General features: G+C 37.9%; 1 protein-coding gene and 1 pseudogene across 7 annotated transcripts in view; both read left to right on the top strand.

Annotated features, from left to right (window-relative positions):
- NOX4 (NADPH oxidase 4) overlaps positions 1-15125 on the top strand; it is a 177919-nt gene that overhangs the window by 125320 nt on the left and 37474 nt on the right. For all 7 annotated transcript variants that reach the window (XM_053670823.1, XM_037137613.2, XM_037137612.2 and 4 more), the window contains one exon: positions 4357-4438. In XM_053670823.1, coding sequence (XP_053526798.1) covers positions 4357-4438 — 82 coding nt within the window. The remainder of the gene's footprint in view (positions 1-4356; positions 4439-15125) is intronic.
- On the top strand, positions 9753-10796 carry LOC119043584 (nucleosome assembly protein 1-like 1; annotated as a pseudogene).

Raw genomic sequence — 15125 nt, 5'->3', positions numbered from 1 at the left:
TTTTTTTATAGTGATAGAGAGAAGATATTAATTTATTCCCATCCCAGGAATATATTTGCATACTTTTTCGTTGTAGGATGCAAATTCTTACCCAATTTGTTACATTCTGAATATTGCGGATTATAAATTGGCCATTTTCCAAAGGGGAAAATAAAGAACTTGTCAACTTTTTGTACAAAACTGTACAAAAAAGTTGAATTTGAATTGGAAAGTATTTTATTTTTTTTTTGCTTTCATTTTTCAATAATTAAGTATATTTTCTTAAAATTGATTGTTCAGCAAATCCAAATTAATATAACTATGTGTAGTATGTTAACCAGGTCTGGTAGCCTCAGAATCTTTTCTGTTAATTGAACGGGAGAAAGGAAGAGTGGATAAAAATCTACAAAAGCTTGTGTTAATTATGATACATCCCCTACTCCTAGAAAACCATGTTCAGATGTTATCACATTGTTAGCTCATGGGAGTATCAGTTTATGGAAAATCCTCTCATTCTTTTCAGTGGCTTTTATGAAATTGTTTTAAAAAGCCCTGTGAATGGACTGAGCCCTAGTATTTAGATAATTACCATTTTCTTAAGAAATAGACTTTGGGCCCACCAAGAAAGCAAATCATCTGATGTGACATTTTGCTGCAAGAGAACAGTATTACTTTATAATTTTTGCTACTTAGTGAAGGAAACATCACTTTACTTGGCTCCTTTTTTCTGGTATCATATAAAGAATGGGATGCTAATTGAATAGGTGACAGGATCTGGGAAACTAAAGAAACGCTGTGTAAGAATTATAAACCACTTTCATTCACTTGAATTTTTCTAAGCATAAATATAAGCACTTATTTTTATTCTCAGAAAGAAAAATAAACAATCATGTTTATGGGATAAAATTATCTATATTTAAGAATTTATGAATAGAATAATAAAAAACAAACAATTTAAAAGGACATAATTTTCAGGTAGAAAAATTTGAAAACTTTATTCACAGAGGAATGGGCACCCCTGCGTTCACTGCGGTAATCATGGTGGAGAGGACACAGAGACAGCCCAAGTGGGTTTCGATGGATGATTAGATAAAGACATGGTACATATATACAATGGAATATTACTCAACTATAACAAAAGATAAACTGCCATTTGCAACAACATGGATGAACCTAGAGAAAATTATGCTAAGCAAAATAAGTAATCAGAAAAAGCTAGGAGCCATGTGATTTCACTTATCTGTGGGATATAAAATGAAACTCATAGACACAGATCGGAGGGCAGGAGGGTGGGAGGGATAGTAAAGGGTAAAGGGGACCAAAGGTATGAGGACAGAAGATGATTTGACTTTGGGTGCTGCACATACAATATAACCTAGAGATGATATACCATAGAAATGTGGATGTGAAACCTGTGTAATCTTATTAGCCAATGTAACCCCAATACATTTCATTAAAAATAAATAAAAGGATATAATTTTAAGGTACTGTTTATATTTTATGTTGTATATGTGTGAACTATTTTTTGACAATCATGACAGCTACTCAGGTGTCTTCATGTTCTCTTGGTGTTCCTTGTTTTTACGGTATTAGATTAAAGGATGTTCCAAATGTAGGAATATTACCTATAGGTTGCATAGTTTAAGTAGCTTTATAAGTGAACTCTTGTATGCTACTTTTGTTCTCTGTGTGTGTTGGGGGAGGTTTTTCCTTTTTTTTTTGGTCTTGTTTCATTTTGTTTTAGGCCTATCAATAAAATGTAATTTTCAGAGATTTTCTTCCAGATTTATAATCAAATGTACTTTGTGATTATATAATTGGGGAAATCTTATAGCTGTATTATATTTATAGTTGTTTGCGTTAAGAATTCTGATTTGTCTTTGCATTTAAATCAGTTGGGGAATCATGCAGAAATACTTTAATTCATATCTATTTTTAGCACCCAAGCATGTAACACATTCAATATAGTTGTTTGCTTAAACAGTTCTTTACTTGATGTGTACAGTTCATTATGTTTGCTGCTGGGTCTTGGGCTTTATGTTTCATGACTTTTTAAGAAAAGGATAAATGGAGGGCAAGAAAGGAAAAGGAGAAACACTACGAATAACTCAGTTAATCGTGTGCTACATAAATGGGAAAGGAGACCGGAGACCAGGGGTCATATCATCAGAAGAATTACCAGACATCTCATCGAAATGTATTTTACTCTGTTGATTAAAAATTGCAGTGTATCAGTCAATCATGTAACTTAAAATTTTAAAATATGAACTCAAATGAAAGAGTAAGCATCCTTAAAAGAGAATAAATTGTGCTTTCATGTGGACTGTAAAGCACAGCCACTTGTGTTTTTTTAGTTCTTCCCTGGATGTATTATAAGAACTGTCAAAGCAGTGAAAGCACAAAGAAGAGTAGAAGTCAGTTAAATGTTTGATTCAGTATGTTTTAATACACATGAAGGTGAAAGTCTACATCCTGCCTGTCAGCCATAGTTTGTAGCCACAGTGCTCATGGAAGTTTGACGTCTAACTATTTGGTGACTGGGACATGGTGAATGTCCTCAAGTGTAGGTTTTTAGTATTTTGTGGAAATTGCTCACCTTCCCGTTAGTGACAGGCTTACTGAAGCCTGGATTTTCAGCTCTGCACTGTGTCTCAGTCCAATGATGTTACTCTGTCAAAGCTGAAGTACAGCTCCCCTTGCTTGCTTCCAGGGGTTGATAGCATCTGGGGTCTTCTGAGCCATCATGATTAAGCTTGGCAAACAGTTTTCTATTTCAGCAAAACTGGAAATTGGAAATATTTTTTCAGATAATATTTATCTAGCATCTCAGTATGTATGTATCAGATAATGTTCCATATTCTGGTGACACTATACCTACCTACTAGATTGTATATCTACCATATAACCATACAAAGGTAGCATGATAAATTCTATGAGAACGTAAGCTCAGAGTATACTGGAAGTGCAGAGTGGGGCCGTCTGTTCCAGATTTGTCAGAGGAAGGAAAGAAAGCAGGGATCGGGGAAGCCTTCCACAAGGGGTGACTCCAGAGGTAACAGATATCTAGTCCTAGAAATATGGGATCCGTGTTAGAGTGATAGAGAGTGCAAGGCAGACAGCTGTGGAGTACAGCTGTGTCTGAGGGAGAACCGAGAATTCTCTTCCTCTGCTCGTCCTTCTCTTGTTTTTACCATTCTCTTTTTCCCTCCCTCCCTTCTTCCTTATCTCACTTCATCCTTCTCTTCCTCCCTCCCTCCAGGCCCTTTTCTCTCTCTGCCTCCTTTCTTCTTTCCTCCTTCCTTCCTAACCAACTGCATATGGACAGAAGTTTATTAATTAAATGCATGGTTCGTGGGCTAATATTATCATTGGACAGTTCCCGGCCCTAATGCACTTATTTGTTCACCCATTTATGATGCTGTAGTTAATACCTGTGTAATATTAACAATTACTTACACCTATATTTTTACTTTTTTATATAATCCCCTCACTCCTCCTAAAAGATAGCTATGATCCTGAGTTGTGTGTATAATTCCTTTTTTTCATTGTTTTTTCATATATAACATACCTAAACAATACATTGCTCAGTTGTTGTTTTTTTAACTCAACAACAACAAAAAATACTCTTCTATATGTAATCTGGTCAGTATTTTTTTCTACTCAACATCATACTAATATGATTCACTATGTTGGTATTTGTAACTGAATTTATAATTAATTTTCCATTGTGGATATACCACAATTGTGCAGTCTCCTGTCGATGGGTAGTGGAGTTGTTTATATTGTGTGGTCATGAACTGTGCTGCTGTGACCCTGTCCTCTGCTGCCCAAGACATATGGGGAGTTTTCTTCAGAGTATTTATCCAGGGATGGAAATATTGGCTTATAGGGCATGCAAAGGTTAGACTTAAAAGATCATGCCAAATTGCCTTCACCCCTACCAAAAGTATAGAAAGCTTACATTGGTCTTGTGAGATTGATTTCTGTCAACTGCTTGCCATGGCACATGAATCCCATCTAGTGGTGTGTGATTTTGGTTTGCATTTCCCAGGTTACCAATGAGATTGTGCATCTCTTGGTATATTTATTGTTCAGATGTGTTTCTTCTAATCTTTCAATTATAAGACTTTATTAGTCTATACTAGTAAATCCTTGTTATTTTTACATTTGAGTTGTGGTGATATACTAATCATTATAAGATATACAGCCATTGAAATGAACTAAATATATTTTAGTAGTATACAAAATGGTGGGTAATGTCTAATGAAGGATACACAGTCAAATAGTTATCAAGTTTGAAAGAATAGGAATGAATTCTATTTTGAAATTATTTTCATGACTGTCTTTACAGCTTAATGTTTATTTTTCTTTTGACAGAACGATTTCGGGAATTACTACTTCCTTCATCTAGTCAAGACTCTGAGATTCTGCCCTTTGTTCAGACTAGAAAATACCCCAAGTAAGCAATAGAAGTTCACTGGGTATTGAAAAGGGAATGGGAAAGTAAGTAATGGGAAAGGTTTGGGAGAACAAAGACAAAACATTTTCTTTCTTAAGATTTCTGTAGAAAAGCCAGGATAACATAACTTAATTAGCTTGGGAATCTCCTGCAATGTAATGTCTCAGGCTCTGCACAGCTGGGCCAGAGGAAAAAAGACTTGCCTGCAAGTGCAACCAGCTATGGCTGGGAACTGTTGCAAAGCACAGACCCTGTCTGTCTGTTCTTTTTGCTTGATACTGTATCAGCCGGGATAGATACTTTTTGAGTGATCCCTTGTCTGGTTTCCTGTTTCTATTCTTTAAATGCAAGGATTCATTCACAGCATAATAAGTAGCTTTCAAATCACCCATGCCAGATATGATTTTAGCAATTTCTGTATAGTCCCCTTTACTGTCTTTGTACTCTTTATGAAAAGTGGTATCTCCTCTCTTCAATGCCACAAATGTACTTATTGGTTGAAGGAATATGCCTTCATCTTTCTAGAGAATAAAGAATTACCACTTTTTTTTTTTTTGAGCATCCTCTTTCTAAAGGCTGCTGAAGGTTGGTATCTTGATCCTTCCTGTGGAAACTTGGAGCATCCTCTACTCTATGAATGTCTGACTCTCTTTTCTAGCTAGTGTGCAACAGGCTAAAGAATTAATGAACTAATAAATAAAAAAGAAAGTTCACCAAGTTAAAGAATTAAAGCTTGGTTTAACATTTTTTATCAAAACTAATTACAATGTTAAATGATTCATTCTTTGATTGGTTTAGCAGTTTGTTCAAGTATTTCTGGTATAATCCTCCCCCCCCCCAATAGTTAGCTTTAATAATATTTACTTAACTCTCTTGCCTTGGCTGGTGTGGCTCAGTGGGTTAGAGCATTGTCCCTTAACCAAAAGGTTGTGGGTTCAATTCTGGCCATGTCACCTACCTAGGTTGCCAATTTGATCCCCATTCCAGGCTCGCATGATCCCCAGTCTGGGCACGTACGGATGGCACCAGTCAATGCTTCTGTCTTCCATCAAAGTTTTTTTTTTCTCTTCCTTCCCCTCTAAAAGGAATTTTTTTTTAAATGTCCATGGGTGAGAATTTTTCAAAATTTTAAAAATAATATTTACTTAACTCCCAAAACAAAAATAAATATTGAATCCAAATGATCTGTTCACTGTTTTAAATATTAATCCCAATTTAATCTAGCAGTATTCTTCCAGTGCCTCACAACACACATGGGGACACCTATGTGCTGGACAGCCTGGCATGCATACATTATTCTCGCATGTATATATTGACCGGGAGGATAGAGGTGCCTCGAGTGACTGATGCATGTCTCTCAGTATTTCTTTTCCCACAGCTGCTATTTGCACAAGCCATTGATGCCTGCTTTTCTGCCTCTTAGGCTCCTGTCTACCTGATACCTTTGCTTAAAGAGGGGAATCACAGCTGATAAACTGTTCACAGCTATTTCCCTGGGTTTTCTTTGCTACGTGGTCTTACATGTATTCTTCGTGTTCTTAGATTACTTTTCTGATAGTGATATGATCCATTCTAATATTTAAGTGAGACACCACGTGATAATCTTTTGTCAGTGTCTGACCCTTGGGGTAACTACTCCTTTCGGTATCTGTGGATTTAAAGAGTAAATAGCATCCGTTACTGCCACACACACACCATATGAGGATGGTTAAGAGTGTGGACTCTGGAGCAGGTTGCCTCACCGGCTGCTGTTTGGCAAGGGACACCTAACTTTCTGTTTCTGAGTCCCACTGGTGTGCAAGGAGGAGGTAATAATACTCACACTCGGGGTGTTATAAATATTAAATGAAGTAAACAAAAAATATTCAGACCTCAGCTTAGCTAAGACTTCATTCTAACTGAAGTTTTATCATTACTCATCTAAAATTACATATGGAATTAACTAATTCCCCTAATTCCAGAATGTCAGGGGAATAGATTACTGATCAATCTTGGAGGATAGCTCTTATATCAGTAAAGCTTTTCTCAGCCTGCCCTCATTAGTACTTAAGGAAGTATATTTATTCACTATTTCTAAACTGTTGCTAGATGCCAATGTGACGTGCTGCTTTGCTGACCGCCTAACATTTTTATGAGGTTTAGTTTTCTAAACTATCAAACGAAAGTATGCTAATTAAAAGCTTCTGGGTCCGAATTATATTCCTGTAAAAACTCTGAATTAAATATAATTTGCCCATTTAAGTGACAGAATGTTGAGTCTTTGCATCTTCCCCTTGCCTATTTAATGTCTGGTTTGGCAGTAGCATTTTAGCAGGTGTTGGTGGAGGTGGGGTACTGCTCATAGACTTCCATTTGTGCTGTGCCTGAGGAGTGTTGACTGGCCCAGGGAAGGGCCTGGGAGTTAAATCTGAACGTACACATGCCTGTGTGGAAGTTGTTGGGGGAGGAGAAGAGAGAATTGTGGGAGGGCCAGTTACTAAGTATGCATATGCTGGGATTTATGTATGTCTAGACCCAATTTAAACCAATTTTGGATTAGTTAGTGTTTTAAATATTCTTCTTTATTTTCTCCTTTATGTGCACTCTCAAATATATTCTCATTTGTTCATTATTGAAGATAACTAAAAGCCAAGAATTTAAAATTTTGTGACACAAACATTTCTGGAAAGCGGAAAATTAATCAAACCATTGTAATTTGGTGCTTTTATTTCCAACACAGTATACTTATTTATACTGAGGCGTTTTCCCTCACTTTAACGGTTGTTTTCCTGACTCACTGAATATAGACTGTATTAGTGAGAGATGTTTTAAGAGCTAAAACATGGATCAGACGCAACTCATTTGCCCTACGTTATGTAGTGTCACTGAGTGATATTCCCTGAGCATAATGTAGCCGACCTTTAAGGGAGATTCACTCTACACTGGTTAATGTAGGCTGATTAATGAACAGTGGTAAGTTGGACTGGGGGTGGGCTCTCCAGTCCACATACCATCTTTACGATCTTAAGTATCTTGTTGTCAAGAGATACCTAATAGTAGTGACACGTGAGAAAAGGTAAAAGGTATTCTTTATTTAAAAAAGGAGAGATTCTTCAAGCACTGACTACTTCTTGAAATGTGTGTGTGCATATGCACACATGTGCATTTTAAGGGAAAGCCACTTTTAAAAATGCTGTTTGCCATGTGCTGGGAAACACTGTTCTAAAACATAATGTCGTTCACTGATTACTTTCTTACATCTGTGAACTTGCACTTAACCCATTGCAAAAACCAGGCGCATCCATTCTAATCAGAATGCAATCGAAGACATTGTGCCATGCAAATTCTCAGAGCATGAATAGGTGTGACTATTCATGAGAGACAGAAAGAGGCAGATGTGTACAAAGAAGAAAGTAAATGTATACTTAATACAAAGTAAATGTTGATTCATAAACCAGAGGGAAGAAATAGAGATAATGAAAGTTTTGTTGTTGATTCCTTGTCAAGGGTGTCAAACTCATTTTCACCGGGGGCCGCATCAGCCTCCAGGTTGCCTCCAGATTGCCGAATGTAATTTTAGGACTGTATAAATGTAACTACTCCTTAACTAGGGGCAAGGAGCTCATCAGTGCCGCCAGGTAGAAACAAATTGATGGGCTGGATAAAACAAGGTGGTGGGCCAGATTCAGCCCACAGGCCTTGTGTTTGCCACCCATTCCTTGGTTGGTGTCATTGTTAGTAACTTTGAAGAATTTAGGGCTAAAATGGATTTAGACTAGAGGGTGGCTATAAATAATGCTATCCTTGTAGGTACAGCTTGGAGATGTAAAATGATTTAAGACATTTGGCATAATTTTACTCACAAATAACTTGAGACCATTTTTGCAATTAGGCCAGCAAAACATGATGGAATAATCACTCTGGAAAGTTTAACCACAATGTGTATAAAAATATTGTGAAAATACAAGAATAAAATGCTCATATATCTGTTTGGTTTTCATAAAGATCAAGTTGTCTGTATGCTTAATGACAGAACTGGTTAGAGAAGGGAATATTATTTAAGACAAATTCAGAACTGTTCTTGTTTGGCTTGGTTTGGTACCAGACCTGGATCATTCAGGCAATAAAGCAGTGTCTCAACTCAATCTCATTTCCAACAGTCTGCTTAAAATAGGCTTCAAACAGTGATATTGGGCAATATACTTATACTGCAAAGCCTCAGATAACCTTCCAGATGTCATTTACTCTCCAGCTTATCTTTTTTTCCATTCTCAGTGCGAATTTTGAGTTCCTCTTTTTCTAAATAACCACCTCTCTTCAATAATTTTTGTTCAGTCTGCATGTCTACAATATATTGGAGCTAAATTATTTCCACTTATAATAAAAAATAATAACACTTAAAGAATGCTTTTACATGCCAGGAATTCAGTTAAGTCCTTTATATGCATTATTTCATTTAGTCTTCACCATCTCCCTAGGAGGTAGGTAGTACTATTGCTCAAATTCTCAAATTTTTCAGATTAGGGAGCTGGAATAGAAGGGGTTTAAGTGCCTTACCTAAAATCACAGGGAAGAACTGGGTCTCATAATGAGGTCTCTTTGGCCCTGGAAGTGTACTTCATTGTCTGTACTGCCTCTCATTCATTTATTCATTTATTCTTTGAATATTTACTGAATAATTACGGTGCACCAGAATCAATTAGGATTACTGAGAATATAAAAATGATTAGGGCATATTGTATGGTTTGAGGGGTCTAAAGTCAAGTGGGAGAAAAGCAGAATCCAAATTAAATGAAGAAATCAATTATAGCAGTGTGATAAGATGGACACAGTAGAAATTCTTAAGAAATGCATTAAAATCAATGGGAGGAAAGAATAGTACCTTCCTGTGTGGCTTATTTATATAAAGTTGAATTTTCCCTTGAGTAAAATCTTGGCAAGTGCTATGTATGACACCAGAGGAAGACACTGTGTAGATGGAACAAAAGATATAACAGCCTAAGGAACCATGGAAGCGGGTGGTTCATTGAGAGATCGCCTTCACATGCCATGGCTGAAAAACTCTGTGTGTATGCGTATATACATGTGGAGTACAGTAACAAGGACTCCCAATTCTTTTGATATTTGTAAATCTAGGAAAGCAAGGTGTCAGAATGAAGCTGATCTGTCATTAGGTAGTAGGTCCCAGTCTCTGGGCTTGGGTTCCCAAGTAAAATCCCTACCATCAGAATTGCAAAAGTGCCTCCTGCTTCTGCCTCTGCCCTGAGTCACTGACTGTGCAGCTCTGGTCTCCTGGCTCCCTGTGCTAGCCATCGGTGTTTGGAGTTCTTACAACATGGCAGGCACTGACAGCAAAGAACAGTCTGAACTTGGTCAAGATTTGGTTGATGTTGAGGAAGTAGAAGAAACTAGTGAAGAAACAAAATTCCAAGTGCATCAGCTGATTGACTGTTTAGATGGCACAAAACCCTCAGATTCTTTCAGCCCTCCAAGAATGACTTGGTGGTCTGGTAGAAACACTGACAGGATACAATGAAAGCTTGCCTGGAGTACTTAACAGATGAGTGAGTGCTCTCAAGAATCTTCAAGTTTCAGGTGCACAGATAGAAGCTAAGTTCTATGAGGAAGTTCACGATCTTGAAAGAAAGTATGCTGTTTCTATCAGCCTTTATTCGACAAGCTATTTGAGATCATTAATACAATTTATGAACCTGCGGAAGAAGAATGTCAGTGGAAACCCAGTGAGGGAGATGAAATTTTGGAGAAGCTGAAAATGATTGAAGATGAGAAAAAGGATGAAGGAAAATAAGATCCCGAGAGGATTCTTAAAGTTTGGTTGACTTTTTCTTAAGAGTGTTGACTTGCTCGATGATATGGTGAGGAACATGATGACCCTATGCTGAAACACTTGAAACATATTCAAATGAAGTTCTGAGATGCTGGCCAGCCTGTGAGTTTTGTTTTAGAACTTCATTTTGAACCAATGAACATTCACAAATGAAGTGTTGACAAAGAAATATAGGATGAAGTCAGAACCAGATGGTTCTGATCGCTCTTGATGGACTAGAAATTAGGGCTTGGGATCAGTACCAGATAGATTGGAAGAAAGAGTAAAACGTCTCTTTGAAATTGTTAAAGAGAAACAGAAACACAAGGAAAGTGGGACAGTTCATACTGTGACCCAAATAGTTGGCAGCGATTCTTTTTTAAAAATATATATTTTTGCCCCTTCTGAAGTTCCTAAGAGTGCAGATCTGGGTGATGCTGCTCCCCTTGGTGCCGACTCTGCAATTGATCACTTTTGATGCGTATAATCCCAAGATAAGTATTGTATTTTGCTGGAGAAGCGATTGAAGAAGATGATGATTATGATAAATGAGGAAGTGACCCGTTCACCAGGCTGCAGTGCCCACAGCGTCATGGATGAGACATGAGACAAATTCACACAGACTACTGAGTCCTGTGGAGGAAAAGGGACGGCACAGCTACTCCCTCAAGGGGAGAGCACCTCGGAGCAGCCTGGCCACTCTCTCAAGGGGAGAGCATGCTGACCCTTGCCCAGACAGGTTTTTATTGGGTTTAATTTGCCCAGGAATACAGGTGCAGCTCATTAATCACTGTCAGGCAGTAAGGATCAAACAGTAGATAGCATACAAAGAACTACTAGGGCTTCTTCTGAGTCAGGATCTATCAGCTAAAAGGCTACAAAACTTTGGGAAACAAACTCATTTCCTGCTTGTGCCTGTATCATTTAACTAAGCATTCTTAGCAAAGCAGGCTTCACAGGATTTTACATATTCTTTCTCAGGCCTGATCACCTGGGGAGCCCACCCTTTCCAGCACAGGGCTGCACCACCCTCTGTCATTGTTTCAGGCTTAATTCAGGCAGAGGAGGCAAGATAGTCAAGGAATTTTCAGAGACTCCTCGAACTCAGGGGAATCAGGCTTTGTCAAAGCTGGGGAGCAAGAGTCTATCACCCCCTTTCTCCATAGCCCCCCAAGTCCTTCCCTGGGGCCTCCACATGATCATGCCTGGCTTAGGTCATTCCCTCCTTGGGGAATCTTACCCGTCATTGGCTAACTGATCAAGCATTGGGGGGCCAGTTGTGGAAAAAGGAGCAGAAGCGGTGCTCCTGCCAGTGAGATAAGCTTTGTCTACTTGGTGGCTTATGGTCCAAAGGTCATTCACTCAGCCTTAGTCATGGAGGGGGGGTACAGCTCCTGAAAGCAGGCAGGGCAGTTCCCAATAAGGAAGGAGAAGAAAACAAGGAACATGATCCAGACCATGACTTAAAGAAGGGTCAAAACCCAGCAGAGTGCAAGCAGCCGTGCAGCAGGACGGACATATGTCACCTTGAGGAAAACCTGTGCTTCAATAGCCTAAACACAACTATTATTTACTTACAGCCTTACATTCTTCTATCTTCATGGTGGACCCAGTAATTTTTTTAAAGACAAGGAATTAGTATTTTAAAGACATTTTTTACGTAGCATTTTAACTTTACTTTTTCTGCCATATATGCTGAATGTAGAAATTGTCTCGCATATTTTCGTTCATTGCTACATAATTTGGTTTGGGGGGTATTTTTATCATGTAATTATTAGATTACAGCTATGAAAATAAACAACTGTTGAATTAAAAAACAGAATGGCAAAAACAAGGTGAACTGCCAAAAAGAAAAAAAAAACACTTCAAAACTGAAACACTGCGGAAACTGAAGACTCTGGCTTAGATTATGATAAGTGAAGACATGCTTAGTGCAAGGCTGGTAGGCATACAGTAAAGATGCCTCTGTGCTAAGTGGCAGAATAACTCATTGTGGCCTCAGGTGAGAACTGGTTCAAGGCTAAAGCCACGATGAGCCTGTAGCACCAAGGTCAGGCAGCTGAAGAAGTAAACACTTTCTAAGAGATAAGTTAAGCACATGTGATATTCCGCCTAGTAGTGCCTCTGAGAACTCTTTGCTTTCCTTGTTCTGTCCCTCCTACATTCTCAGCTGTCATACATTTTCTCAGGTACCAGTTGTTTCTAGTTTTTTTAGTTTTATTGTTTGTCTCTTTGTTTGGACTCAAGGACTGTCTATGACTTGTGGGAGAAAGTAGCCTCAAGTTTTTCCTTTGTGAAAAATCATAAAACCCCATTTTAATATTCTCGGAAAGAAACAACCTCCTTTTTGCATAAAGTGATTTATAGCTCCTCAACAATATTCTGAACTCTAGAAGAGTAAGATACTATCAGAGTTAAACTATGATTTCAGAAACAGTTTATTTACTCTGTAGCTTAAGTGAATATTCAAGTAGCAGTTACAAGCCAGTCTTATATTAAATGTATAAATTTATAATGGTTACGATAGTACAATTTTGATAATATGCCTGTTTTGTAGTAATTCCTCACTAAAGAGTTTTTCTCCCAGCAGACCTTAATTAAGGGCTTCTGTGTGTAAGACCTTGATTTAATGACTCCAAGAAACAAACACCAATTAAAGTGTTTTATTTCAAACAATGTTGCTTTTATTTATGAGACTGCATAATCACACATTAATTACAGAGATTTCTTAGCCTTCTGCTGGTGGAAGTTTTTTTTTTTTTTTGTAGCTTGTTCCTAGAGTCCAAATAATGTGGACTATTACCACCTCCCACCAAGTCTTAACTCAGATGTTAAGGGCTTATTCTGATCACCATATTTAAAATCACCACCTCTACCAGCTCTCTCCCTGTCCTCCTTATCTGCTCTATCAAAAACGTCAGTGGCACATGGGGTATTTTTAGAAATACAGATGCTTAGACTCACATCAGACAAACTGTCAGAAAATTCTAGGTTGGAACCTGGCACTCTGTGTTTTAACAAGCCTTCCAGGACATTCTGCTACATACTAACATTTGAGGACCATTAGTGAAGGATAGAAACATTTTTAAGTCTATCTCAGACTTGTGAACTACCCTCACCTTTTCTGACTGTGTTTACTGTTATGACTATCTTCTGGGAATGGAATAGTTTAAAACTGAAATGCCATCTTCTCTGTTGAAACAGTTAATTACATTCATCTTTCCCCAAGATGAAGAAAGAATTATTGTGAAGGATGATCTTTAACCCTTCCAGCCTCCAAAGCAGAATTTTCCAGGAGTTTCTTGACACAATGTGCCCGTCTCGAATTTTTTTTTTACTTAGATGTGTTATTTCTAACCAAAATAGTGTATAATTGACTGTAATGATTAATATGTGATCATTAAGGACATGAGCTCTGGAGTTGAATGTACCAGAAATTTAATAATAGTCTGTCCCCTTAATAGAAGGGTGGCTTTGAGAAAATTACTTAACATATTTGATTTTTAGTTCACACTTCAGTAGAAGGGAGGTTTTATCTTTCTGTGATAGTTGAGTGGATTAGAAGTGAAAATGTATATAGAACATTTAGTGTAGGCCCTGGATTAAATTAAATGTTCAGTGAAGAGTTTCTGTTGGTACTACACAGCCTTTTAGGTTTTAAAGGTCATGGTCTAATACAGTTTTTTTTTTTAACTTTTTTATTGATTATGCCATTACATTTGTTCTATTCCCCCCTCCATTCCCCTCCACCCTGCACACCCCTCCCCCACCATTTCCCGCTTTAGTTCATGAACACATGTCTCAAATTCTTTAGATTCTGTATTTCCCCTACTATTCCTACCCTCCCCCCATCTATTTTCTATCTACTGTCTATGCTACTTATTTTCTGTACCTTCTCCCCCCTTCTCCTTCTCCCACTCCCCTGTTGCTAACCCTCCATGTGATCTTCATTTCTATGGTTCCGCTCCTGATCTAGCTGTCCTCTTAGTTTGCTTTTGTTTTAGGTGTGGTTGTTACTGTGAGTTTGCTGTCCTTTCACTGTTCATCTTTTTTATCTTCTTTTTCTTAGGTAAGTCCCTTTAACATTTCATATAATAAGGGCTTGGTGATGATGAACTCCTTGAATTTCGTCTAATACAGTTTTGATTTTAAAAAATTAGAACTTTTGCCCTAGCCAGTGTGGCTCAGGTAGATAGAGCATTGCCTTGCAGCTGAAAGGTTTCAGGTTTGATTCCTGGTCAGGGCAATACCTAGGCTGCAGGTCTGGTCCCTAGTCCAGGCACATATGAGAGGCAACCAATCAGTGCTTCTCTCCCGCATTGATGTTCCAGTCTCTAAAATCGATGAAGAAATATCCTGGATTGAAGATAAAACACACACACACACACACACACACACACAATTAGAACTTTTCTAAAAGTCAAAGCTAATCAGATAAAGACATATAATTTTTCCGAAAATATACATTTAAATCAGTACTAATTGGATGCACATTGCAACACTTTATTATTAGTAATATCAAGCATCAAATGCTTCCTGTGTCTAGGTATTATGTTAAAAGCTTATCAAGTGTAGTGGCATTCCGCTGCGTGAAACAGAAACATAGCTAAAAATGATGGGGCTTATTTTTCTCCTGTAACAAAACGTACCTAAGTAAGTGGCACTGGTATCGGTGCAGGGTCAAGATGTTATATCCGAGGTGTCTGCAGGTCTCCTTTCATTCCCATGATCTCAAGATGACACCTTCAGCTTCAGCATCATGTCCTTATTCTAGGCAGAAGGAAGAAAAGCAAAACCCTAAAAGGTCCATGCAAGCTGAGTTGGCCTCCCTTTCAAGAAACTTTTCAGAGTCCCAACCCAAACATCTGCTTACATTTAATT

Source organism: Artibeus jamaicensis, unplaced genomic scaffold, assembly GCF_021234435.1.
Source record: "Artibeus jamaicensis isolate MK-2021 breed Jamaican fruit bat unplaced genomic scaffold, CSHL_Jam_final contig_64, whole genome shotgun sequence".
NCBI lineage: Eukaryota > Metazoa > Chordata > Mammalia > Chiroptera > Phyllostomidae > Artibeus > Artibeus jamaicensis.
The sequence above is the reverse complement of the archived record's forward strand: the minus strand, read 5'-3'. Positions and strand labels throughout refer to the sequence as shown.